This window comes from Struthio camelus, chromosome Z (genome assembly GCF_040807025.1).
Source record: "Struthio camelus isolate bStrCam1 chromosome Z, bStrCam1.hap1, whole genome shotgun sequence".
Taxonomy (NCBI): Eukaryota; Metazoa; Chordata; class Aves; order Struthioniformes; family Struthionidae; genus Struthio; species Struthio camelus.
In genome coordinates, this window is record NC_090982.1 from 9,981,599 (window position 1) to 10,009,319 (window position 27,721).

The 27,721-nt window shown below is 52.3% G+C and overlaps 2 protein-coding genes across 24 annotated transcripts in view; one reads left to right on the forward strand and one right to left on the reverse strand.

Moving 5' to 3' along the window:
* DGKQ (diacylglycerol kinase theta) overlaps positions 1-7,604 on the forward strand; it is a 113,084-nt gene extending 105,480 nt beyond the window's left edge. For 5 of the 7 annotated variants that reach the window (XM_009677664.2, XM_009677665.2, XM_009677663.2 and 2 more), the window contains one exon: positions 28-7,604. In XM_009677664.2, coding sequence (XP_009675959.1) covers positions 28-126 — 99 coding nt within the window. In that variant the 3' untranslated portion in view covers positions 127-7,604. The remainder of the gene's footprint in view (positions 1-27) is intronic. The other 2 variants (XM_068928758.1, XM_068928759.1) reach the window with 2 other exon arrangements.
* Positions 4,045-27,665, reverse strand: LOC104145879 (tudor domain-containing protein 7-like). Of its 17 annotated transcripts, none has more exons than XM_068928771.1 (8): positions 27,575-27,658; positions 27,250-27,327; positions 24,293-24,505; positions 20,643-20,784; positions 16,701-16,914; positions 13,511-13,630; positions 11,253-11,331; positions 4,045-6,268 (listed from the first exon to the last, which is right to left on the reverse strand). In XM_068928771.1, the coding sequence occupies exons 3-8, from the start codon at positions 24,497-24,499 to the stop codon at positions 6,134-6,136; spliced, it is 897 nt and encodes a 298-aa protein (XP_068784872.1). In that variant the 5' UTR covers positions 24,500-24,505; positions 27,250-27,327; positions 27,575-27,658; the 3' UTR covers positions 4,045-6,133. The 17 variants fall into 17 exon arrangements, 16 of the variants coding, with proteins under 16 accessions (XP_068784872.1, XP_068784868.1, XP_068784863.1 ...); XM_068928767.1 differs by having other exon boundaries at positions 13,511-13,640; XM_068928762.1 differs by having other exon boundaries at positions 13,511-13,664.
* Between the last annotated feature and the right edge of the window lie 56 nt (positions 27,666-27,721).

Here is a 27,721-nt window from a genome sequence, read left to right on the forward strand (position 1 = left end):
CACGTTCTTTAAAACTGTCTACTTTAGGTCCATATGTTGAAAAAGTCCAAGCAGAAACAGAAGAAAACTGGAAGCCTGAGAGAGACGAGAACGGATAGCGTGTCAGTCACTGAAGGAGGACGCTAAATGGAGACCTGTGGTCAGCATTTGTGCAGCACATCTACTGTAGATCCCGTGATGGTTCAGTGAAACTGAGTGCAGACAACTGGTGAAGAAGGGTTGCTTATGAGCGTGCCTTTCATTACATAATACAGGACTGGGTTCTGCTTGGTCATTCAAAGATAGTGCCTCATTGTCGCAAATACTTAACTGTGTACCACTTGTCTCATCTAAAATGTTTACTTTGGGTTGCTTTTCCGTAAACCTTTCCCCAGTTTTTAGTTTATGGAAACTGAGGCTAAACACAGACTCCAAGATGTTGAGATTTCCACATCTGCTTTTACAAAAACTCTTCCCCTCCTCCCCAGGTTTTTCTTTGAGAAACCATTCCGTAGATAACGTCTTGGTGTATCGTTCTGTAAATGAAAATGTATTGTTTTAAATTAACATTTGTAGTAGCCTCCAAACCAAAAAAAGGCAAAGAGATGAGCTGCTGAGGCCTCCTCAGATCAGTCCAAATAGCACAGCTGAAGCAGTGCTACTGTAGAAGAGAAAAATACAAAACATAAGAGAGATGATTTCTATAAAAGGAGCCCCATGCACTGGAGAGAGAATGTACTGGAACAGTTGAGTCAAAATATTTAAGAGAGTTTGGTTTCAACAGTATTTGGACAATAGGGAAGGGAAAACAGCTTTTAGAGCAAGTTATCAACTGCAGTTTCGCTTCTCCCATATGGAGTCCAATCCTGTTTTTAAAGGCATTTGATTTTCACTAGCTACTACTCTAAAGTAAAAAGGAACAAAAATATCTGAGTAGTATTACATTATACTGATTATTTTCTATCATTGAGAAATTACGTTTGACACCAGACTTCTCTCCTTGTCTTTCCTTATGTTATTTCATGTTTACCTATTTGTCCTATGTTGAACTGTTATTTAAAAGCAGGCTTCAAAGACTAAAAGAACCATCACTAATTAGGGTAAAAGAGGTACCATTTAGTTCACTAAAGTAAATTAGGACCAGTGATAGGTTAAAGCTGAGCTGAAGCAGAGTGCTGTAGGCTTCAGATGACTGGGAATGTGATAGCCGTTGTGAAAACTCACTTATCTAGTGAGCCTTCACAGGTCCTTTTGCAGCTGCTCTTCTTGCCAGCAGTTGCAGGGCCAGGATTCAGTGACTGTCTCTTCCACTTGGATGAGCATGTGCTCTTAGGAGGCTGTTGCTCTTTCAGCTCCTGTGAGCTAAGATTACCTCTCCATGCTTACTTGCCTGCTGAAGATACTGGGATGCAGTACTTTCTTCATAGCTTTCTGCTGAAGATTGGGGATAGAGCAGATGTGTTGGTCCTGTAGAGCACTACATGTATCTGCTCGCCATGGCCACGGTCGTGGTGTCCTTACTTCTCTGCTGGTCTCATCTCACCATGGTTATCGAGTGACTGGACCCTTCACTCCAGATCAACATGATAAACAAGGTTGCCCTCAGCCCGGTCAGTTACGGAGTCAGGAGTGTATATGCTTTTCCTGCTTGTGTGCATCTGCTGCCTGGAACTGCTTAAGCTGTGCTGGTATTTGCATGGTGATAACAAGCACAGCTGTGGATGGCATGAGTTCATCACTCAAATGGCAGCTTTGGAAGCATTCTTCTTGCCAGTGCGTCTAGAAACACATCTCCAGCTGCGTCAGGGAACTTCAGTAAGACATTGAAGTGTGCCAAGGCCATGGTTTTGTGTTGGAGCTAATTATGTGCTGAGGCAGCTCTTGCTGGGTCTTGTTGATCAGTGTGCACTCTGAAGCACAGTGCCAACTTCAGCAGCACCTGATCTTTACCTGTGCTTTACACTTCCCAGTCACAGCACAGACCAGGGTGTGAATGTAGGTGCTTTAAAACAGTCGTGTATAAGCAATAGATGGAACTACATAAGTAAAGCTGTAGAGACAGGCCGAACAGGCGTGCAAAGATGGCATGAGCTGCCTGCAGTCTCTCCTTGCTGTCCACTGATTCTTGTTATTAACAAGGCCTTACTGTTCTGGTAGAGGAGCATTTGAAGGACTAATTCCTTTGTTTTCAGTGAAGCTTGCTATTAATTGTTTAAATCATTACTTTAATTGTTACTTTAATGATCTCCATGTACTACCACATGGACGACAACTTATCCTTATTCCACATGTAAACTAGACTTGTGCTACGAAGGCAATTGTGTTGATGGCACAGAGCTAAAATACTCATCTCTTAATTATTAAACACGGGGGATTGTCTCTACTTCAGAGCCTCGGCAAGAAGAAACCGACGAGCTCATCTGGCATCCTGGTACCAGCGTTTCAAATAGGAAGGGGGAAGTGCTGTATTTCAGGGTATGCCTTCTCAGGATGAAGCTCACAGCTTAGAGAGGAAATCCTACATAGATTGCTGCTTATAGTACAGAAAGCAAAAGAAACTGCTTTGTGTCCTTGGGGTAACTGAAAGACTGCATGGTCTTCTTTCCGATTGCAGACTCTATGACGGAGAGGAAAATTTTTGAGTCTTGTTTACAGAAAACATTCATAAACTTAAAGTTTGTTGGTACTGACCATCGTCTGCAGCCCAAGTAAACAAACCCATCTGACTAGTTTTCCAGATACGCTGCAGCATGTAACTGGTGGTGTTTCATGTTCTCGGCTCGCCGAGGGCCATGCTGTCTGTCCCTATCACTCACTCTCTGGTATCTGAAATAACATGAAACTCTTGGGTCAGATGGACCCTTACTGTGGCATATCTTCCCATGGGGATCTTCCATTCCTAGGACATTGTACAAGCCTGTCTTAGGGTAGCATTGCGGTAGCAAAGATACGCAGAAGTATGAGCGTGTTCTCCTCACAACTGCAGAGAGGATCTTTTTTTCTTTTTCTTTTTTTTCTCCTTTTTACGGAAACTGGCTCCCACGTGTTATTTGAGTAGAGGAGTGCCACACTGGAATGAAAATTTATCTTAAGTAAAACACACTTGGCATATAGTATCTCCCTTAGATGATTCTTGGTGTGTTTTGAAGACAAAACAGATTTCTGGGCAGATGAGATAGGAAAGCTCTTGTAAACATTTGTAACAGAAGAAACTCTCTTGAACTGTGTCAACATCTTCCAGTTTCAGGTACTGTAAAATGTCCGTATGCCAAGGGAATCATACCTTTCCTGTATATGTTTTTATCACGTTATGTATCTAAACGAGCCTAAAAAATTCTTCCATAGTAGTGTAGGACTTTATTGAAGAGAGGTGATGACTCCTTCTCTTTAATATTAAACTTCTTGAGTTAGCATTTACAGCGAACAACGTAACAGTAGCAAAAGCGTTGGGGATGAGGCTCAGTTTGTCAAGACAGGCGTTAAGCAACGTCAGGGATGTAGAGTCGGAGGCCATAATCTGTAGATAGGGAGGAAGTGCAGGTGCACAGCTGTCCAGAGCACCCTCCTCGATCCTCTCTCCACAGCCCTGCCTTTTTACCTCACCTGCAAACCACAGCAGGCACTCTTCATACAACTAATGTCTCTCCTGCTTAGATACTAGCTCTTGACCTTTCACTAGTGTCCTTCTAGGCTTTGCCAGCATGGGAGAGAGAGGGGTCCTGGAAGTCATGGTGCATATCCCACTATCACAAACCAGAAAGGACATGGTCAGTTGGTTAAAATCTTTTTTGGTGAATAAATGCATCATCTCTGTCCTGAAATAGGACAACCTACATTCAAAAGAACGTCCCTGGGATACAAATACTGCTTCATTAAAAATGTTGTTTTTTCCCCCAGCTTTTAGACTTGATTCATCTAGTTTAAACTGCTGAGGCCTTTCTTGCATTGATTTTTAAATGAAACTGCATGGAGTTATTTTGCCAAAAACATTTTGTTTACTTATATGTGTGTATGTATGTACACATATATTTATGCACATACCCTTTTAAAATAGGCTTTATCATATTTCTTTTCTTTTCAGTGCATATTTGTGCAGGTTTTGCTGTGCAGCAGCGTTCTGACAGCACTCACCTCTGGATCTCTCTCTCTCACCACTTTCGGACAGGATGCTGAGCGCTTGCTTTCTTGCTGGTCCCATTTAAGTTCCCAGCATATATATCTAATGGACATGTACTTTCCAGCAGGACATGATGGTAATAAAGTCAAAGCACAACTCTTTCAAATGCAGTATCTGCATGTGTACACTTTGAGCGCACGTTGCTCTTTGGGGATTTAAATCACATCTTAGTGTGTTTAAAATCAATGGTAGCATCTAATGTAACGCTTTAAAAGTTAGAAGAAGCTGTAGCATAGCTCATTGCAAGATGTAAATAGGGAACAAAATCTAAATGAACTCTTATAGACAACTGCTCATTAAGCTTCACAGTTACCCTCTTTAAAGTATTGTACAGATTGCGTTTCTTTAAAGAGCAAGTAATGTGCTTGTTTTGAATATTAACTCTTTGGAAGTGATAAGCATTTACGCATGCTTGTTCCCTTGCAGTGCAGCCTGTTGGCGTATAAATGTGTCATTACTAAAATGAAGCCTCGTTTGGTTTGAGGAGGAGGTAAGATAACTCTTGTGGCACTTCAGAAGGCTTAAAATGTTGGGGATAGCAGAGATGTAGCTGGATGGGTATTTCAGAGTGCGCCGTGCACCAGCACGTGCCCCTGTGCCGCCCGGTGCCTGCCCAGGCTGCAGCTCCGAGGCTGGGGTCTGCCACGGACCGTGCCTCCTCCTTGCGACTTGGGCAGGCTCTGCGTTTTCCTCCCCGGCCAGGCTGCCTTCCTGCCCTTCTGGCCCAGCCTTTGCACTGAAACCATGACAGCGGCGCAAGAAGTGGCAGGAGGTGGCAGTCGGTGATGGAGTGGCTGGTCTAAAACACCAGGGCAGCTGTTGGGCTTAAACCATCCATCAGTTTGTACTTCCACCTCACCCCTTAACAGCTGTGCAGCAAAGACTCGGCAGCTACTGAACCAGCTTGGGTTCATGCTGGCAGCCTTGGCTCGGTTTCAGGCTTTGGCCTGATGCCGCGCCTGGATCACATCACATACTTTTTGCACTTAACAGTAAATCCAGGTTGGCTATGCGTAGGGTGCGGCAAAATTGCAATGTTTGTACTTTTGTAAATAAGGGGATAATTCTGTCTACAGATTTCAAGATGCACTTTCTAGTTAGGATGAAAAAAAAGTCCGTAGAAAGCAACTGTTTAAATCTGCAGGAGTTAACACGGACTGCAGTGTCCCTTCATCCCCATCTCTAATACTGTGTTCTCATTGAAAGCCCTATTTGGGAACGAGCGGAGATGGTATCTTCCCCACGTCAAAATACATATTTATTTCTGACTGACTGAAAGTTCATAGATATTTTTAAAACAGCTAAAAATTGGCTGCTATTTGAAGAATTAGGATTATTATACTGATTTTATAATACATAAAAGTAATATTAAAGTTTATTTATAACGTCAACATTTACTGATTTCACACTTGGTTTGTATGAGAGGTCCAGCTCAAAAGCATTTGTTCCTTTTGCTTTTTTTTTTTTTTTTTTGGACTAACAATGTTGCCATTTTATGTATGGAATGTAGTAAATTGAATGCAACTTACTAAAATTATTTCTAAATGTACAGTTAGACCAGCAGTTTCAATGTTTACAGGACAGTGACTATTGATTGTAAACCCATACATGTCCATTGCAACAATGCTCTCCTTTGTGTTTTGGAAGCATTGTTTCTGCTTCCTGTGACAACTAATGAAATAGTTGCCTTCTGGTTTAGACTCCTAACTATGCCCCTTTGGAGAAATTTAGATGTTGATTATGGCCTTTCTGCCATGAACTTACAGAACAGACTTTGTACTGACACAAGTGTTGTACTGAATGTGATTTCCTAAAGATTGACTTTATTTTTTGTGAAGATAATTTATGAGAATGTTTTTTAAGCAGTTTGCTGTTGTTGAAAAAGTTGTTCTGAAGCCTTGAAATAAATGTGCGTAGATATTAAAGATGTATTCCAAAGCAAAGTATTTTTTTAATAGGGCGCTGTTATTGGTGTAGTTATTCCCCTGATCTCTCCCAGTGACACACCCTTTTCACACCTTGGTGAAGTGTGGTAGTGAGGAGAAGACTTGGTTTCAGGAGCTGCGTCTTCATTTGTTTTCTGTGCATCCCGCATTGCACATCTGGTAGCAACTGCAAATGAAAATGGGTGCAGACGGCTGAGTTTTTTTTCCCCATAAAGAACAAAGACCCCCGCCCCCACCTCGTTTGCTTGGCTGCAGAAATGTCACAAGTCTGGTGGTGCCTGTCCGGCTCTGACAGTTACCTCTCGCCGTCCAGACAGACACGTGCCACACACTTCCATCCTTTTGCTTTCTGAAGGAGAGGAGGCACAAGTCAGGCATGTGTCTGTGCACATCAGTTACAGCTGGCCCGGCGGTGGCTTCCCTCCCTTCGTGCTGCTCACGTCGCCAAATGGGGTAGCAAGAGGTGCTTGAAGAAGTACTGTGTATTTATTGTGCAATCTTAGGTGCTTATAACCCTCACTGCTACTGTCAAACAAAAACAGTCCTCGGGATCTGTTTCATAGCAATAGTATCGCTCCAGCTTTTTGGACGCACCAAAAGCAAGTTATCCTGGGGACAGTTTAATTAGCAATGGTGTAGACACTAGCAAACACCACCTGGAAGAAGCCGCAGCTTGTGCTTGACAGGAGGAGGGAGCATCTGTGCTTTGAACGCAGAGCATCGGAGTTTGTCATTCGCCAGAGCTCCGTGTCCCTCCTTCTTGTGAACCACCCATGACATGTGAACTCTTCTCAAACGATGGCTTAACTAATGCTTAAAAACTGTTGAACACGTTTTTCACCTCTTATTATTTAAAGCAGCCAGCCTTGAGTGTTTGTGGGTTTTATTATTATTATTGCTGTTTTAATTTCAGGATACTCTTAAGATGTCTAATGGCATTTCTTGTGAATGTTCTAATATGTTGCTAATAAATCAGCTTGGCCCAACAAGCAAAGCTAAGGCAACCAAGGAACGGTTTAGTTACTGTCTAGTGCTTATTCTTTGTGCATCTGCCTAATAATTCCCCCCCAAAAGTATAAGCATTAAAGTGGCTGAAAACTATTTCCACATTGTGTGCCTCAAACTAATAAATGCAGATCACACGTTTACTTGTGGATTGGTCTCAAAAACAGGGTTTTAATGGTGTAACTTGTTTATCAACATCTGCCTTGCCAATCACTATGCTGTGGTAAATTGTCTACAAGTAACATACCTAATGTACTAACTGGTAAAAAAAGAAGTAATTTATACAAGATGGACTTTTATCTGATATTTAAACATCTGTTTGTCCTTGGATTATGTTCTTAGAATAATTCTGTATATATTTGGCAATGTGTTTGTGTTTAATTTGACTGTACGTTTTGCACTGATTTGAAATTCTGTATCCAATTATAATTTGCAATTACCAGAGATCTATAACTAGAATTTATGTCTGTGAAAAATACAGCATCTGTTCTACCCTGGATGTTTGTGAAGTAGTCATGCTTTAAAAATAGTGAGATAGACTTACGGAGAAAGAAGTATGCTTTAGCTCTATTGCGGGCACGACTTTTGTAACAGCCTTGCTGTTTGACGTGGTGTCATGCTCCATGGAAAGGTGGCTGTGTTGTATGCAAAGCAGCAGTGTTGTTTATTTCTTCGCAGTTTCTAAGATGACACCTCCATACTATTGTGGTATGTCGCATTCGGCACCATTCAAGCACTTCTGGAGCCATTTTTGCTCTCGCTAGCACTTGCTCTAACCGGTAAAATCTTTCTGGGATAGCACAGCCGTCATGTGTTAAGCACCTCTGTTTTGTGATTTCCCACAGCAGTTTCCTACAACTGCTTGCCATGTCTGCACTCCTCTGGAAACTCCTGATTCGGTATTTTCGGCGCTAGGTCGGGGAAGCTGGGGGGACAAAGGCACTAGATGGCGGCACGGCCAGATCCCATGTCAGCAGCACCCCCACCCTGCCACGTCTGGAGGGTCACCAAGGGGGTGTCGTGGTGCAAACAGAAGGTGCCAAGTCGGAGCCAGAGGCGCTTCCCCCTTGGCCATGGATGAGCGAGGGTCTGGGGAGAAAGAGTGCTGGGCAGGGGAGGAAGGGGAATGAGGAGTGGTGCAAATCCAAGGGCTCCCAGTCCAACCAGAGAGGCCACTGCTTCACTGGTGGGAGCTGCTCCACTCCACAGCCATATTGTTGAATATAACTTTATTAAAGGCAAAAGACATGCAGGCCATGGGGGGGCTGCATTAGCCACTTGGTCTTGAAAACTCCATTAAATACTCAGTATGAAAGAAGCAAGGATATTCAAGTGTGAAGGCAGTATCTTCCAGAGCACTGAAGAACGGACAGTACTGTTACACACCAAGAGAGAAATGAGGTGACTCCTGGGCTGAACTGGAAAGTGAGGCCACAGAACAAGGGTTTTATTATTGCAGAAGCACTCAAAACTTTAATTAAACAGGAGCATTTTGATAGTTCATTATCCTTTGCCCTCCTCTCAAATGAGATGTCACCTCATGGAGCAATGTGGTTTCTCGGTATTAACTATTTGCCCTTTAAACGAGTTTCCCTAGGCTTTGTTAACAGTGACTAAGCCACACAATTAGGGATCAGCAAAAGAACTGATACACTATTTTGCCTTTGATACCTTTAGTACATGATACAACAGTTTCTCTTAACTCAAGAGCACAAAGGTGTTTTGTTTCTGGGCCAGCTGGAAACAAGAGGCATGCATGAAAAGTGCAGAGAAACAAGAAAAGTATATGGAAACACACTGCTCTTATGCTGCATCTCTAATGTTCTCCCAGCGAGGGAGGAGTTAAGGCACATGCCCTGACTGGGTGGTAGGAGACCCTTGATTGCTGGCAGCACGCCCTCTCAGAAGGATTGGAAAGTGAGCACTCAGGATTACTAAAGAACATGTGACTTTTTCACAAAGACTGAGGCATTAGCTACACAGCCTTGATCAAAATCCAGTTTGCGTAATTCCACCCTGGCTGCCTGTTTCTTTGTTCATGGCCAAAAGGTCTTTAGCATTGTCGTGTTGTTTTCTTCTGAACAGCTTCACTGTGTCCCAATCAACAGATGAAGGCTGGCACAAATCCTCCCTGTCTATCACTGCGTATCCTTGTCCTCATTTGCTTGAAGGTCCCAGCACAAGGCACTGAGTCAGTTCTGGCCACTGACACACGCACCCTTGCCCATGCCTTTCTCCACAGAGCAAGAAAACAACCTGCTCTGAGGAGCCAAATACCACCTCTGTCCCCAGCATCATCTACCACCCTTTGTGCCTGAGAAGGCTAGCTGATAGGTGGTCAGTGTGCAATGCTGTGCCACGGCTGAAACAGCATGTTGCGGCTGCTGAGGCAGGAGATTCTCCGAGCTTCCAGACTCGCTTCCAGGAGTGTCCCAGCACCCAGCTAGGGCTGAGTCTTTGTTCAGTGTGGACGTAGCCTAAGCAAGCACTGGGGCAGGGACTGAGACTAATGGGAGAACATGCGAGTAAATAGCTCAGTCTCATATCTTTGGCCCCAGGCAAAGTAATTTATCTATCTCATCTAGTCACAAGGAGGAATGTCCCTACAGAATTGCCACTGAGTGCTCTTTCACTCTGCTCTTCCATCTTTTCATCTGATGGTATCTTCCTTCTGTGGTCCTCCTCTCTGCTACTTCATGTTTTCATAAATGTCACCTTTTTGCTTCATTCTGTATGTGAACTTACCAGGCACTACTTCTGGCTTGGTTGTGGCTTCAGACAGTGTCACGGCACCTTGCTCTTTAAGTCAAGTCCTTTAAGGAACCGTCTACTTCCACCCTACATACGTCCTACTCCACTTCTACAAAGTTAAATCATACTGACTCAATTGTTTGGCTTAACAAGCTCCTCTTCACAGCAGACAAATCCTTTCCTCCCCTTAAGAGAGAAATCCTCTCCCCTCAATGACTTGAAGAAGACAGACAGATTTAAGATTGCAGGTCTTTTCCATCTGACTTGGCAGGCAAGTGGACATACAAACAGTCAGACTCAAATTCCTAGTCTCACAGGCAACAGCTCAGCAAAACAGGAGAACAGGACAGTTAGGGGAGATGACACTAAGTCTCATACTACTGGGAACATGTTTCAAAGAGGTCATATGTAACATGGTCACTACACAGGACTTTGTCCAGTATCGACGTAGAGCCATGCTGAAATCAGCTAAGGAATGTCCATGCCAACCTTTTTGCTTATGTGTTGGTGACATAACTTGGGACCTACAAGGAAGCTGCTGTTTCCTCTACCTGTACGGAGGTGGATACCTTCACACCTTACAGCTTCTTACGTCTAGCTGCAGCAGCTGTTAAGGACACATACAGAATGGAAACATTTACACTGTGGTGACACTTAGAGAACATCACCGCGTGAGAATCACCTCTCTTAAAGATGATGCAGTCAGAGTAACCGACAGTCCCTGGATGAACACGCTTGCAGGTTAAAAGGACAGTCTACAGACCCCATGTCACTGCTCATATTGGTATTTATTCCACCAAATGACTTAACGATTTTGGAGTGGCTTCTCTGTAACTTATCACCTTTCAATGCCAATGTATTCTTTAATGAAACATATCTACATTTGAAAGGCAATTCATTCAATTTTGAATGTCCAAAGACTCCCAGCCCTCACCCTCATCTCCTTGTTTGTGCAACCGTATGCTCCAGCTAGGCAAATTTCCTTAACTCCACTGATTTCTCACAGGACTAAGTTGATGATTGTGGGGGAGAGTTAAGCATGCAGGAGGACAGGGAAGCCCTGCCTGGTGGGCTGATGCTGGTATTGCCATGCTCCAACCAGAGGCAGACAGATATAGCGATATAGCTCCCTACATCCAAGATCTGTTGTAAGGCAGGCTCAAGCTATATGAACTTCACCTTGCCTGGTTTAGGTTTCTTTCTCACAGTGTATTTTGCTAGCACTCTGGAACAACTTCAGGAGGTAGTTAATAGAAAAAAAATGATGGAGCCAAACAATGATGGAGCCATACAAAAATGACGGAGCCAAACTCAGTAATGACAGACAATAAAAGAGCAAAAGCAACAAGCTGTGGTCTGGGTAGTTCAATTGGACATTAGGAAACAATTCTTACCCAGGGAAGTGGTGCAGTCCTGGAACAGGGCATCAGAAAGGTGACAGAATTTGCACCCCTGGAAATTTTCAAGACCCAGCTAAAGAAAGTCAAAAGAGATCAGATCAATAAGCCTGTTGACAACAGTCCTGCCTTCTTAGATGAGAGACTTCTCACTAACGCCTAGGATGCTATGATTAAACGGTAACATTTCAACTGTCCTGAAAAATTCCTATCCTGTCTACCATAACGGAGAAGAAGAAATAGTCTTCCTGAATCACTGGATGGATGCCTAAAATTTAAGAGAAAATTGCATTAATTAGACTCATTTAAGAGAAAATTGCATTAATTAGACTCATAGGCTCTAAAAAGCATTCTGTTTGCTTACAAGATCTAAAATAAAATAAAACAAAATAAAATAATATGCATTCCACAAACTTCTAGCTGGCTCTCTGCACAAGACCAGAAATGACACTATCCTGGCTTGGAAGACAGCCTGGTCAGCAGTAGCAAGACAGATCAACAGGTGGTTTCTTGTTCTGCCTGCTAGCCAGATTGTTGTGGGGAAAAAAAAAAAAGCCCAGTAAAAAGGCATTAGCAAAAAGGCAGGTAACTACTCATAAAGGCAGCCTCTCAGACGCCGCAATGCCATCTGCACACAGGACTGTGAGGGCAGCAGGTGAGGGCAACCTGGCATGACAACAGCTACCCTCAGCATTTCCCCCTCAGCCTTCTGGTGTGACAGACCATATGGCAGAAATAGCCTGTCCCCTTACACCCAAGTCCAAGCACCAGCAAGCCCCAGAGGCTACAGCTGTGCAAATCACACAGCAAAGCACCACAGACCTTTGAAGGCCACTGGAGAGGTGAGGGACAGACTCTGACAGCCGACACAAGGGTGCTGGCATCTGCAACCTTGCTGCATAGCTTGGCTAGGCAATGCCACGCGGATGGCTAGGTGGAGTACCAAGACAGGTCAGCACACATGGGCCAAATTTCGCTTTCGAGTGTTACAAAAGGCTTTCTGGCCTTCCAAGGACTGACTGGAACAAACACCACTGGCACAGAGAAACTGAGGAAAGACTTGTGTGCACCTGCAGCCACAGCTCTCCTTCTGACCACAATGGCTTGGCCTTTTTCTTGTTGGCTGCAGTAGACTCTTAAGCAAAACACGGAGCACAGCCTGGGGCAACAGCCTCCTGTGACTGTCAGTCCCGTTTGCTGCAGTCCACAGACCAGCACCTCGCTAGCGCCGCCCCAAACAAACCTTTCGGGCGCCGATGCGGCCCTGCGGCACTCTGAGCAAGCCTCTGACAAAGCCTGTGAACGTACACTTGGGCGCCGAAGGGCCACAAGCCAACGAGCCTCCTTCAGGCCCCCCGCTGCAGCAGACAGGGAGAGCAGCCGCTGGCCAGGGAGCAGGCACGGCTCCTGCTGGCCTCCCGCCTCGCCCCCCTCAGCAGCGAGGACCAACAGGCTTTAGCTCAGGCAACGCTCCCGGGGTTGCACCACCACGAGGCACGCGGAGCCGCCGACCTCGAGCCTCACTGCTTCGGCTCCTCGCCCCAGCCCCACTCTCCTGGCCTCCTCCTGCAAGTCTCCCTGGCCTCCCCTCCCAAACCCTTGCCTCCCCGCACTGCCACTCCCAGCTCCTCCTCCTTCCGCCCTGCTCCAGCCAGGGCGCTCCTCTTCCCTCCAGTTGCACCCTCCGTTCCAACCTTTGCTTCCTGCTGCTAACACCACCCTCCTCCTAGCTTGTTTCCAACCTTTGGCCACTGTTGGTATCACCACCCTCCTCTCAACTCCTCATCAACCATACTCTGCCGACAGCTCCTCACCAGCCCAATTATCTTTGCAAGGCTGTTTTATATAGTTGTTTGCCATATTTGCACTCCTGTAAAAGCATCCCAGTATTTTCAGGTTTCCTTTTTGATATAAATTAACATAATGTAGATTTTTCTAACACTCTTTCAGTGTGCAAGAGTGGTGTATCATCAGCTCTGGTCACAAAATGTAAAACTAAGCCTGTTAAAACTGTCCAAAGTGTCATTTAAATTTGGCTTGTAGAAGGTGATGCTTTTGTTGTGCTAATTTTAACTATCAGCCAAGTGTCTGCCAAGTCTTATGCTGACTGCTGGCACAAAAGGAAGGAATGTCATCAAACAACACAGCACAAAAACATGGATCTTCGATCTGGCTGTTGTTTTTGATTTACAAGCTATGCCATTTGCTGCTGGGCACAGCTACATGTATTTTCATGGCAAGGTCACTGCACTCACCGTTGAGATGGAGGCTGCTGCCCTCTTGCTTTCTGACTGGGGATAGCAACAGCCTTTACGTGATGAGCACAAGTCTTCCCGAAGCTCTGCCGATCCTTGCAGGTATGACTGCTGTAGGTTCTTGAAGTTACTGCAGGAACAGTTAGGCTGCAGTCTAACACATTTATGTAAAGCTGTTCATGCTGCAATTGTTTTGTCTGTGCATGTATAACTAACTTGTTCACTTTTTTTTAAAGTCACTCTCCTCCAAAATTATAAACAGTTTTAGGAGGGAAAAGAAGCAGTAAGGGGGTGTCGAGAGCAGAGGAGGGTGTGTGCAGCTGCTCTCCTAGGTGTCTCCAGAGCTCTCCTCGATGGTCCCTCCTGCTGCCCCTGGGGCACCTGTCCCTGTTTTCCCATCTCAGCAGGGTGCCTGCCTGCATCCAGGGCATGTTGCTGAACCCGAGCCCCTCTGCCTCAGCTGTCCCATGCCAGAGCAGACACAGCAGGCGCTGGCCTGTTTCTTCTGGGCCAACCTGGAGAGGAAACTGGGTTTTGGGACTACAGGTGTGTGGAGACCAAAAGCTGAGCCTTTTACTCGCAGCAGTGTCCACAAAAGGCTCCTGCCCTCTCTCATCCCTAGAAGACTGTTGCTGCTGAGAAGACTGTTGCTGGCGGGGCCAAGCAAGGCTGCTCAAGCTCCCAAAGCAGTTTGCAGAGCTGCAGGGAACAAAGAGATGAGGGGTGCTGCTCTGCAGGCACTATTCTCTTCAGGGTGGCATGCACCCTAGGGAGGTGTTGGCAAGCTGCTCCCTGGAGTGGGCCAGATGTCTGCAACGGCCCCACAGGGGAACATGGAAGGGGCTGAGTCCCCTGCAGCAGCGGAAAATCTCCCATAGGGAGCCTGGCCCTCCCAAACATGACTGCAAAGGGAGTCAGGGCAGCCCAATGCTAGGCCCATGGGCCAGGACCCACGGCACTGACCTCAAGCCTAGCTGCGGCGACACAGCACTGCACAGCCTCTGGGTACAAGCACGACAGCGCACAGAGCAGCGAGGTCAACATGCGTCCCAGCTGGAGGGCCAGGCCTCACAACACTCAGTTAGGGAGGAGCTGGTGGGACAAGGGCCTGCATGGTGCAGACTCCTCAACAAAACACGGAGCACAGCCTGGGGCAACAGCCTCCCGTGACTGTCAGTCCCGTTTGCTGCAGTCCACAGACCAGCACCTCGCTAGCGCCGCCCCAAACAAACCTTTCGGGCGCCGATGCGGCCCTGCGGCACTCTGAGCAAGCCTCTGACAAAGCCTGTGAACGTACACTTGGGCGCCGAAGGGCCACAAGCCAACGAGCCTCCTTCAGGCCCCCCGCTGCAGCAGACAGGGAGAGCAGCCGCTGGCCAGGGAGCAGGCACGGCTCCTGCTGGCCTCCCGCCTCGCCCCCCTCAGCAGCGAGGACCAACAGGCTTTAGCTCAGGCAACGCTCCCGGGGTTGCACCACCACGAGGCACGCGGAGCCGCCGACCTCGAGCCTCACTGCTTCGGCTCCTCGCCCCAGCCCCACTCTCCTGGCCTCCTCCTGCAAGTCTCCCTGGCCTCCCCTCCCAAACCCTTGCCTCCCCGCGCTGCCACTCCCAGCTCCTCCTCCTTCCGCCCTGCTCCAGCCAGGGCGCTCCTCCTCCCACACAAAGCTCTCGCCCAGCTACTGCCCGCGCTGCACCTTTTCATGAGGGAGGCCCTTTCACAGAGCATCGGCAACCCAAAGAGAGAGGCTGGGGCAGTAACCTTCGGGACAAAGCTACGCTCAGGCCCAGAGGCTGAAGCCGCTACTTCTCTCACCACCAACAGCTGCTGCTCCTCCTTTCCCCCGCCTGCTCCCCACCCCGACGCACGCAGCACTCGCCCCGGGGGCCGCAGCAAAACCCTCTTGCTCCCTCGTTGCCCCGGCCATGAAAAGCACCCCCCCCGCCCCGCTGCAGGATTAACTCGTCACACTGCTCTGCGCCCTGAACAGCTATGCCGGCAGGCAAGTGGCATTCCGCTCCCTTTCTGCTTCCAAGCGACCCTACGGTATAACCGAGCCCCGTGACCCGGCCAGGATTACCAGCACAATCGCAGCTATGGGAGACCGGGCGCAGCTACAATGAGGCCACAACAAGCACGTTCCCCGCACCAGCGTCCGATGACCCACGGCAGCCGTAAACAACGCAGAAAGAGAAATGATGGGGCAGCAGATGCCTGAGCCAAGATGGATTAGAGCTGCTCAAAGGAGAGCTGAAAGCCAGCGCGGAACGCTAACCCAGCAAAACAGCAGCTCCGGCCCCGCTCTGAATTCATCCCCACCGCGCCAGGCAGCCGCCGCGTTCAAGGGTGCCGACAGCGGCACCCAAAGGCTTTACCCTGCCACAAGTAACGCCGCTCACAGGTAGCAAGGAGCCAGCTGCACAGAAGCACCACCCGCAGCACTCCCCATCACTTACGCCCTACACAGAGACCCACCTGCTTCCTACTGCACGGACTGCAACAACTCCTCTCTCTCCTCTAGCAGACAACCCTTGCACCAGGCACACCTTTCCCAACAGCTTTGCCACAAAGCTCTCTCCAACACACGCGCTAGCAGGCCACGAACCTGCGGGAGGCTTCGGCAACACCCAACAAGGCAAAGGGTCACCCTTCTGCTTCCCACCCGCCCACCCCCACTCAAAGACTACCTGCGGAAAGAGCTATAACCTGCACCCCCGCGTCCCCAAACACCCTGCTGACGTGGCAAGGATTAGCAGGCTTGCGCCACAAGCCACGCAGCCCAGACGCCCGGAGCACGTGTATCCACTTATGCAACCGGAAGTCAATCGAACACGACAGCCTACTGCTCCCAAACACACACTTTCCAGCAGCTGTCTTTTCCTCCCGCCGCGGCAGCGCTAGCGGCGAGCCCTCCAGGCAGCCTTCAGGCTCTTGCCAGGCTCCAAGCACGGGATGTTTCCCTGACAAGCTAAAAGCAGGCAAAGCCCACAGTCCTTCCCACTCGCCCACACCCCCCGTAAAGCTTGGGCATAAGACCAGCAGAAGGAGGGCGGGACCTCGGTTACGTATACCTACCTGCTTCCTCAACACCCCCACAACCCCCACCGCGCCCCCCCCCCCCCATGAGAGCCCACTTCTCTCCACCACACGCCCTTTCCTCTCTCACACGCGCGCGCACACACACACTGACCTGTTTATCACAGTGACATGCCTCTGCATGGGAATTTCTTTAGACGCTCCACTTCCAACGGCTGGGGGCAAGGCAGGCAGCGGACTCTCTACAGTGGGTTTCACCACGCCATACGCCATACCTCTGCCTCTTTGCAGGCGAGGGACAGGCCTCTTGCTGCCTTCTTCTGGGCTGCTCATAAACCTGGGCTGTCGCAAAGTTCCTTTTGGCTTCCCTAAAGAGTTTGCAGACGTAGCCATGAGTAATGCCCTCCCGCTCTCTTGACAGGAAAGCTTCCTCCACCCAACCCACACAGCCTTCAAGCACAGCCCATAGCTCCCTCCACGCAACCCGCGCTTTGGCAAAAGACAGGTAGGAACGACGCTTCCGGCCACAACCTTTCGTCTCTTCCCTACAGCCTCGTGTCACAACACCCAAGCACCAGCAAAACCGCAATTCACACCTCCACGCGGCACCAGGGCAAGACATGCAGGACACGCAGCCCTCTCTCCTTACAGTCACGAGCAACCAGGCAGCCTGCAGGTACCAAAACGAGCCCTGCCCAGAACCCATCTTCCAGGCTGCGCTCCACCACCGCTGGCAGCGCTGCCGGCAACCACACACCAGCAAGGGCTTTCCTCTGAAAAGGGACTGCATTCAGCTGCACTCCGCTTCCTGAGGCGCCCCCTGAACAACCGGCCCCCCCCCGCACCCCCGAGGCTAGCCTCCTTTTGGCCTCCGCCCAAGCTCCCACCACACAGAAGAACTCGCCACTTGGCCCCTGCAGAGCAACTCAGCACGCTGTCCTTCAGGTCACACTCGGCTAAACAAGCTGTTTGTTGGACGCTTCACTCTTTACCTGCTCCCTGGGCCTGACCAACTTCTGTGGCCCAAAACACTGCAGAGCGCTAGCCTCGGGCAGTATGTCACTGAACCAGCAGGGGTTTGCTCTCACTCGCATTAAACAAGGAGATCAGGCACCAAACAAAGGCTGGACTGCTGCTGTGCCATTGCAGAGCAAGCAAAATCAAAGTCTTCAGGACAGAAAACATCAGAGCGACACAGACAGGCGGTAGCGAAACCTCGGCACAACAAGAGCTCCTGAAGCTTCAGCCTTGATACCCCCGGCCAGAGCTGCATGCCAGGCCTGGAAGCACCCCGTCCCACAGCGGAGAAACTCGCTGCCTCGCCGCAGAACCCACTGTCGCTCCAGGCTCACAAGCAGCAGGGCCTTGCCTCGCAAACGCACAGTCCCTTCCCTTCCTGACCACACACCTCAGCTCCCAGCAACAAAGCTGCGCGACTCCGGACTGCTACCCGGGAAAGCAAGGCCAAGCACCGGCACCAACCTCCGACGACCTTGCAGCTCCCAGCACTAACCGGTGGGAAAGCAGCTCGGCTGCCCTGGCGACACGGCTGCACGCTCCAGACCAGCCGCAGTGCAAGTCGGCGACACTGTCCTTCCTGCTTTCCTGGGTCCCACCGTGCCAGCCATAGCCCGACAGCTCATTTCAGGCGTCCAGGCAAAGGCACGCTCCCTCTCCAACGTCTTTTCTACCGCCCCCAGCCGCTAACTCGCGCCTCAGATACCGCTGCCCCCAAAACAGCTCAGGCACCTTTGAGCCTCAAGAGGCACACCCAGTTCTCCTGCAGAGCAAAAAAGCACCCCTCTTCCTCCTAACAAGACACCCACCTGGCTGACAGGGGGAGGGGGGGCACCAGGAACATCCAGGAGATGAAGCTTCTGGACACGCTCCCGCACACCTGCGGGGGGCACTTCATGCTCCCTCCTCCCTCCCTACTCTCAGCTCTCTCAGAGACCTTCCAGCCTGGCAGGTCTCCGCTCCCAACAGCGGCACCACACAGGCATTCACACTACTTACACCACGCTCACCAGCCCGCACAACAAAACCCTGCCCGCCCCAAGCAAGCCAGCCTTTACCTCCACACACCTGCCAGGAGGAAGGCCACCACCAGCAGCAGCAAACACTGGCCCAAGACACCAAAGACTTCAAGGCGCACAGAGGGACTGCGCAGCAGCTGGCCCTGGACAACATCTCCACCCTGGCACCCGCCGCAGGCGAGCAGGGCACCACACAGCCCCAGCACGCACCACGCCGGGCAACCGGCGCCCAGCCTGCAGCAGGAAGGCGCTCAGCCACCCCTCCAGAGGAAGCTCAGCTTGCTAGCCTGCCTCAGGCTCCCTGGCCTTCCCTACCCCACATGGAGCCCGTCTCTCCTCGGACCGGCCAGAAGATCCCCTCTCCCGCCTTCAAGGCGTGCGGGCGCCTCCAAATCCCGCCACCGCAGCCCTTGCTCCGAAACAAAACGGAAGCCACGACACGCACGCCCTCCGGGCTGGGCAAAAGGCAGCAGCAGCAGCAGCTATTACGAGGTCAGCCAGGCAGCCCCCAGCTTCTCTTCCTCCAAAGGGGACAGCTCAGCTTCTCCCAGCACACGCTGGGCGTGCCCAGGCCTGTGCCTTGCAGCCGGCCACGGGAACCGGCTGCAGCTCCTCTTCCCTCCCCGCAAGACACCTTGGCGGACACCCCATTTCCCCACGCACCCGCAACGAACAAAAAGGGAAGGAGGTCAGTGCAGCAGCGTCACCCCAGCACCCGCAGGCCTAGCACTGCAGGCCGTCGCCCGCTCGCCTGCCTTTGCCAGGCAGCTCCCCCACGCCAGCGCTGCCAGCGAGGAAGCCGGCACGCAGAGGCAGCGGTGCACGACGGAGCCTGAGACGCGTTCGCATACGCGCAGCGAGTTAGGAGGGGGGTCCCCACCTGATGGCAGACAGCGACTATCACTGGAAAGAGTTCGGGGGCGGGGGCGCGGGGGAAACAAGGGGAGAAACAGAGACAGCGAGAAGGCAAGGGCCAAACTCCCCCAGCAGCCACCCTGCAGCAGCAGCCACAGCGCACCAGGAAAGCGCCCGCCTCCTGCACCGGGCGCGGACCTCTCTGCAGCGCAGCCACTCATGGCAGGGAACATGAAGATCATCTTCACCATGCCTTTGCCCTCCTTCCCCTGAGACCTGCTCCTATGCCCTATGCATCATCCCTCCTTGGGACACTATTAGCACTGGCTGCACCACGCGAAGCAGGCGCCAGCACTGCCTACGGGGGTTCTGTGCCCATGATTCTTTTGGTCGCACTTCTCAAGCGTTCAAGGACTACTACATGCTGCGTTGTGCACTGCGCTGAGTCTTCTCCCGTTTAAACTAATATCTGCAAACACACCGTGGGGGCGGGGGGAGACCTGACGCTCACACCAGTGCTACTTGCTTCCCCCGACAGATCACCAGAACACCAATATCAGGCTGCGCAGGTGCAACGCCTTGACACCAACAGCAACCGAGCGGCACAGCAACATGAGGGAAGAGTGCCCCAGGGGCTCTGGGAAAACCCTGCCCCAGCTGCTGAGGTGAAAGGCCACAGAGCCACAGGGAGCAGGCCCCTTGCCTGCTAGCACTGCTAGGCCACTGGGGCCCTCGCAACAGCAGCCACAGCAGCTGAAAGAGACCAGGTGGACACTGGAGGGTGGTGGCGGTGGCGGTGGCAGGGGGCTCCTTCTCACCTGGAGGGCAAGGCTCATCCCTGCCACCCACAAATGTCCTTCCTCTTCCTCCTCCTCTAAACACCAGCAGACCCACAGCTACACAACTCATCCGAAACTTAAATCCACCCCCACCAAAACAAAGGGCAGGCACAAAAGAAGCCAGTGGTCCTTCAGGAACATTCCCTGTTTACAGCTCCTGTAAATGCTTGAGAAGGGCTCCCTCACACATCTTAGCCTCTGCTCACATCCACCCTTGCCCACAACACTCCACCACAGCAGCAGCTCTTTAGCAGGACCACACAACTGGTGGCAAACGGCACCATGTCCTCAGAGCAAAGGCTTTTGCTACAGCAACTCCACGTCTACTTGATGCAGGCAGGCCCGCCACAGCCTGCCGCGTCTTACCTACTAACGTGACAGGAGCTGTGTTCTTCAGCCTCATCTGGCAGTTCACTTGGCGTCCTACTTTCCTTTTGGAACTCCTCTGCCGGGCTACCAGCTGAGCAATCCGCACTGTCTCGGTGCAAGCAACAGCATGGCAGGTGACCTGCTCAGGGGACCAAAGAGACAAGGGCAAAGAGTCACTCAGGCCTAAGCTTAGCCACAGGCAGCAACACCATGCTCCCAAGCAAGCGCAGGCATTGAAAATATAGCACAAGAGTGGGCGACCAGAGACTCCGGAAACTTTGTAAACACCTCTGAAATTTAGCAGAGAGATGCTCAAGAGAAAAAAAGAGCTTTTCTCACCACAGAAGCAGGAGGACAGAAGGAGAAAAAGCAATTGCCAACCACAAAAAGCAAGTCACTGCTCAGCAGCAACACCTTATTCAGGACCTCAAAAGCTCTCCTCAGCCTCTCAGCCTGACCCAAAAGGCCTAGGGAAATGCTGCCACAGCATGACACCACCCAGAACAAGGCAACACTCTTGCCTTGCAACACGGCACTCCAGCTCATCCTCCCTCTCTTCTTACTCCTCCACTGCTCAGCCCCAGCATCTGCACCTACCTGGCTCAACACACACACCCAGCTCTTGGGGGGGGGGGGAGGGGGGAGGGGTGCGGGGGCTGTCTTATATCCTTCAGGAGGAAGGCTCTTCTCATCGGAGCAGCTCCTGCTTGGAAATCATGCAGCCAACCAGCTGCACAGTCACCCCTGACACAAACAAACGTACCCAGCAGTGCCAGAGCTTGGGCTGGCAACCTCTCAGTACACTGCCTCCCCAGCCCAGCACTTACATGCGCAGAGTCACAGAAGACGTGAGGCTGGAAACAACCTCTGCGGATCGTCCAGCCCAATCCCTTGGCTAAAGGCAGAGTCAACAAGACGTTGCCCGCTTGGCCTTGACTGTCTCCCCAGATGCACACTCTGTAACCCCTCTGGGAAACCTGTCCAGCGTTCAACCGCCCTCACCTTAAAGAGGTTTCTCTCTCTCTTTAAACACAATCTCCCTTGTTTCCGTTTTCACCCATTGCCTCTTGCCTTGTTGCTGCGCAGCAGGCTGCCAAGAGGCTGCCTCCATCTTCTTCTTCGCTCCTCCCCCACTCCCCTTACCAAAAGTTTTACACACGCTGATGAGCGCCCCACGGAGCCTTCCCTTCTCCAGCATGCACAGTCCCTCCTCTCCCAGCCTCTTCCCTTACGACAGATGCTTCAATCCCTTCCTCAGCTTCACAGCCCCTCACCAGACTCCCTCCAGGATGGCCACGTCCTTCTTGTACTGGCGAGCCCAGCATGGGACAAAGCGCTCCACATGTGGTCTCACCAGAGCCGAGCAGCGGGCGATCATTACCTCCCTTCACCTCTTGCCTCTGCTCTCCCTAATGCCAGGGGGCTGCTGGCATGCGTCACTGCAAGGCCGCACTGCTGCCTCACGGCCAACTTGCTGCACACCAGGAATCCCAGCGCTCTTTCTGCCACGCTGCTCTCCCACTGGTTGGCCCACAGCCTCTACTGATGCATGGCCTTATTCCTCCTCACGGGCAGGACCAGGCATTTCCCTCCGATAAACTCTCCCAGAGGCATCGCCCGGCTCCCTCAGCGCTCCTCGGTGCATCCCATCAGGGATCACACACTTGCGTATCTCCAGTTTGTTTAGTGCTCCCTAACCCGACCCTCTTCCACCTAGGAGAGGCAACTCTAGCTTACCCTGCATCTTCCCACTGGTTTCAGGAACCTGGGACTGCTGAAGACTAGCCTTACCAAGAAAGACTGAGGCAAGGAAGGCATTCAGTACCTCAGCCGTCTCGTCTCCATGTCCGTTAGGCTGCCATTCCCGGTCATCAGTGGGCCCACTTTTTCCTCTACTCTTCCTTTGCCTGCTGATACACCCGCAGCAGCTTTTCTTGCTGCGCTTCACATCCCGTACCACGTTCAACTTCAGGAGGATGCTGGCTTTCCTAACCCCATCTCTGCAGGTTCAGACAGTGTCGCTACATTTCCCCCGGTCACTTGTCCCTGCCTCCACCTGCACGGGCACCTAGGTCACAACATTGCCATCAACCCACTCCAGAAACCTCCTGCGTTGCTTGTGCCCTCCTGTCTTGTCCTGCCAGCAGATACACAGGGAGGTCGGGTTCCCTGTGACAACCAGGGCCTGCCAACCGGAGGCTTCCTGCACTTGTCCGAGGCAGGCCTCACCAACTACTACTCCCTCAGTAGGCAGTCTCGAGCAAAACAGCAACGAAAACATCACTCCTGTTGCTTATAATCCTCACCCATGACCTCTCCACTGGCTCATCGTCCATCTCCAGGAAGAGCTCCACACAGCCCCGCTGCTCTCGCACAGAAAGGGCGACTCCTCCCTCCGCCTTGCCTGCCTGGCCTCTCCGTCCCAACGAGCCTGCAGCCAGCCACAGCACCACTCCACTTGCACGGCCCATGCCAACACACATCCATGATCCCAATGACGTCCTAACTCAGCAGCCGCACGCGCACCTCCAATTCCTCGTTTGCTCCCAAGCTGCGTGCACTAGCCTACAGGCATTGCCGAGGTGCCCAGCCGGGCTGATTTCCCACAAGGCCCAGGACACTTTTCCCACACACCTCTCTAGTCGCCACGTCCCTGTTTATCACCACGCACCTGCACGGCATCCTCTGCCACTCTCCTCACTTCAGGACACACTCCCTACTCTTTCCACATACCTCGCTTGCCAGCCTGCTCCTCCACTACCTCACCGGACGCGTCCTCATCCTCTCCCACTCCAGTCAGTCCTACGCTCCAGAGCCACGCAACACGCATGCAGCCTCACCTGCACGCTACCCACTGCAGGCGAAGATGAGCAACGCTCTCTAGGGAAAGGGAGGAGGAGACCTTTCCCTTTACACCCTCAAAGCCCCAACTTAGAAACCAATGGCAACTTGCCAGAGCCACCATCCTCCAACACTGAACTGCACCTGCACAAATGCTTCCCAGAGCAAGCTGCGTTCACGTCATCAGTGGAGCTGCAGCCCACACAGGCTTGCAGTAAGCAAAACAAAGCCCCCACCCACAAGCTTGCTTACCTGCTGCAAAAGGCAAAGGCTCCCAAGGGACAACAAGCAATGCAGCGCGTGAACCCTCTGCTTCAAAGCAAGCCCCAAGCACGCGTCACCACCCTGCTAGGCACAACCATCCACCACACTCCCCTTGCAGGAAAGAAAAAGATGCTAAAGCCCACCCTGAAGACACAGCCCACACACACTCGCGAGGCTTCACCTTCTGACACTTCCCAGCACAAACCCTGCAAGATCCCCACAGACGGACAAACGCTGACACGGGGCTCACAGCTCCTCTCTCATACAAACTTCGCTTCCCAACCAGGGCTCCTCTTGCCCGGGCAACGCCTTGCAACACCCTGCTCTTTCCAAGCGCCACTCTCCGCTCTGCGGGCCGGAAAGCAACGGGCGCGCGCGCTACGCCCCCTCTCCCTCCATTACGGCCTCTCACACGCTACACGGCACAGGCAGAGCGAAGGTGACAAACCTTGCACCCTTCACAAACAAAAAGCTTCCCTCCTGAAGCCGCTTTCCTCCGGCCCCAACCTCCTGCGCTTGCCGGCACGGTCACCGCTTCTTACCTCTCCCACTTTATTCTCTTCGATTCGGACCACTCCCGGGATGCTCTCCAAGTAGCTCTCCAGCGTGCCATGTCCGAGGTGTCGGAAAGGAATCCAGTCGCCGGTCAGAGACTTGTATTCGCCCTGAAGCTGGGCCAAGGCTATGCCGTTTTTATGGGAATGGAGAACGGCTCGCAGCATTTTGGCAACAAGGTCGGCCTCCAGCATCTTCACCTACACCCCCGGCACCCCAAGAGAAGACAAGGAAGCATTGTTACACACGCAGCCAAACAGCGCCTCCCTCGACACTCCGCCTCCCTCCCCAAACAAGCAAGCACTCCACCATGCTCCGACACTCTCCTGCTTCGGGGCTCGGCGCCGCTGCCAAGCGGCTCACCACGCACCGAGCGCCATCGCCTCCCCCACCGTAACACCCCCTCCCCTCGCCTGCTCCCACCCCGCAGCAAACACACCCTCCCTCAACGCAGCCCAGCCCGCAAGGGAACCTCTCCCGCAGCACCGCCTGCCGACAGCTCCACCACCGCAACGCCAGCCGCCAACTTCACACCGCACCTCTCCCCACAGCGCCTGGCCTCCACGCAGGCCTCTTCACAGAGGAAGCCCAACACCTGCGAACCCGCCTGCTTACTGCGCCCTGCTGTCTTCACCCAGCACCAGAACCAACCAAGCACGGCCCACCCAAATCACCCTCACTGCTACGCTATTACCCTGGCCACAGAGGCAAACACCGCAGCAAAGCCCTTCAAAGCTTCGCCCAGGCCCCTCCTTCGGTGGACAGCAACTCTCACACTGCAGTCGCACGTGCCAAAGCTCTGCCTTACCTAGTACCAAGTCCCCAGGGACTTTCTCCCTGCAAGGCCGGGCAGCTTACGCATCTCTTTAGACACAGCTCGCACAGCTAACTACACGTCTCCTACCCCTGGCAACTCACAGCCTTCCGCACGCTGCGGCCTTGCTGAAGCTCTTTGGTTAAGCCAGCTCCTCGTCTAAAACGCCAAGGACGTTCACAGCTAAGTGCTACGGGACAAGCTGCGCACTCCAGAGCGGTCGCTCTGCTGGCACGCTGAAAACAGGCAGCACCTCAGCTCCTCCAGAAGCAGCTCTCCACAGGCTTTGGGGCCAGAACCTACACTGAGGCCTCACACAACCAACCATAACTCTTACTCCTGAGCCGCATGCTGCGCAGCGGGACCAGCAAGAGCGCTCAACAAGCAAACGCCCTCTCAAACACCTCCCGGTGGCTCCCCAGACAATTTACTTGCTCCATTAGCCTGAGCACCGTAGGAGAAGGAGACCTCCCGCGCCGCAAACCCATCTAACTCGGGGTTCAGGGAGGCCAGGAGAGCCCCTCGCCTCCAAGCATGCCAAGGCGAGCAACTGCAGCTTGCAAACCTGCACCGATCCAAAGATCTCCCTGGAAGAACAGGCTCAACACTGACTCTGCATTGACCAACCTCTCCCACTCCTCACCACCAGTGCCTATCTGCCCGCACGCGAACGGTACATGAAGGTCCAAGCCGCCCTCTTCCTTGCACCTCGGCTTCCAACCAAGAAGAACACCCACCAAAGACGCTGCTCCCCACACTGCTCCCAAACGCCAAAAGCAGCTCGCAGAGCACCAGCGCGCACCACCAGCACCCACCAACACACCCTCTCAGCCTAGCGCACCAGCAGCCAGCCCCACACAAACCCTCCACCGGGCCGCTCCGCACCCAGAGGAGCTCAGGCACCTCTCAAGGGCTGCCCAACACCAACCGCACCCGGACATCGGCTTCAGGGCTAAGACGGGGCACCACCAGCTCAGCCCCCCGCAAAAGCAGCCACCTGCTGCTCCCACAGCCTCCACAACACTGGCCCCGGGCAAAAGGCAGCTGACCTCATCCCACTGCACCCCACTTACAGTCCATACTCTGCCGCTCTGTCACCCAAAACACAAACCTCGGGCGCTCCTAACAACGGCCTCTGCATCGGGGCCAACACAGGCAACCCCTGAACAGCCCCACGTCTGCACACTGCTACTTGCGCCTCTCAAGACAATGCAAAACTAAACCACAGGCAACCGGCTCAAGCAAGACCAGCACCGTGGCGGAGTGGGCAGGACTAAGTCAGTCCTTCTCTCGCAACACCAAGGAGAGGCTTGCACCTGACACCAAGCCACCTCTCCTCCCCGGCCTGCCAGCAACAGTACTGCCCCAACCCAGATCCAACCCAGACGCTGCAGCTCACACGCAGCACGCACAGCCTTTGGGCAACAGCCAGCAAGCCACAACGCACTGCGCTCCCTCGGGGCCACGCATGGGCCACTTCTCCTGGGATGCACGGACTACGCGGAGCGCTCAAACTGACCCCACGAGTTCGGCTGCTCTCAAAAACAATCCCGCCACTGCTTGACGCAACTGCACACAAAGACAAAGCAACCGAGCAAGTCATCCCATGCTAACAAAGCTGCCTGCAAGACAGGACTTCACAAACGGACTGCCAGCCCTCGGGGCCACACCGCTGTAATGGAAGACACCAGCACCAAAGCCACCACATGCTCCTCTACCGCTTAAACACGGCAAGCTGCAAGCCTGGACTAATGCCTGCACTTCCACTGCCCTTCTCCTCCTCAACCGCACCCAGATTTCACACTAAGCCTGCTCCTCTGCTTCGGCTCCCCACACCAATGCCCGCACTGCCATCACTCCAGCCTTCACGCAGCCCTCAGCAAGACCACGCATGGAAGCGCACCGTCCACCTCCACCACACTCCTTCCACACCACTTCCGCCCTCCTTCTCTCCAGCACGGCCATTTCCATTGCTCCCCTTCACCCCGCTCCTACCTCCCGCAGAACTTGCGCAAGTCCCACATCTCCACACGTTTCCCGGGCCATGCCACCAACTTCAGCCTGCACACGCACACTGCGACTGCCTCGGCCTTCTCCCACCCCACCTAGGCGACAGCCCAACTCACCTACCGGGCAAGAGGGCTGGAGAGCAGCTCCTCAAACACTTCTACTTCGCCGACACGCACCACTTCAGGCACCCGGGCATGCCTGCAGACAGATGTGCACAATGCCGGTTATATACGCGGGGACAAATACACTGGCCTACACACGTACCTACGTACAGCACTGCCTCTATGCAGACGCTTTGACGTCCACAGTCCTACAACCTGCTGTCCGCCAGCTCTCTGGCGCAAAAGGTCAGCGAAACTTCAGCCTAACTGCTTCTGCAGCCAAGCTCAACCTCGCTGACCAGCCACCGCATTTCTTCACTGAAACCCATCGTCCAAAGTCTCACCGCCAGTCCGCGAACACTCGCGGCAGTACATAACAGAAAGCACATGAACAGAAGCGGAGTCATCTCCTCTAAGCCAGCACTTCCTGCTCTTACCCAGCAAGTGAGTTTCATTTACTGATCCTGCAACAACCTCTACCCCGCCTACTT

Coding starts and splice junctions, on each gene's coding strand:
- LOC104145879 (XM_068928762.1), bottom strand. CDS start 24,499: ATGCTGGAGGCCGACCTTGTTGCCAAAATGCTGCGAGCCGTTCTCCAT. Junction 20,785..24,292: donor AAGAGAATAAAGTGGGAGAG/GTAAGAAGCGGT, acceptor TCCCCTGAGCAG/GTCACCTGCCATGCTGTTGC. Junction 11,332..13,510: donor CAGCAGCCTCCATCTCAACG/GTGAGTGCAGTG, acceptor GACTTTCTTTAG/CTGGGTCTTGAAAATTTCCA.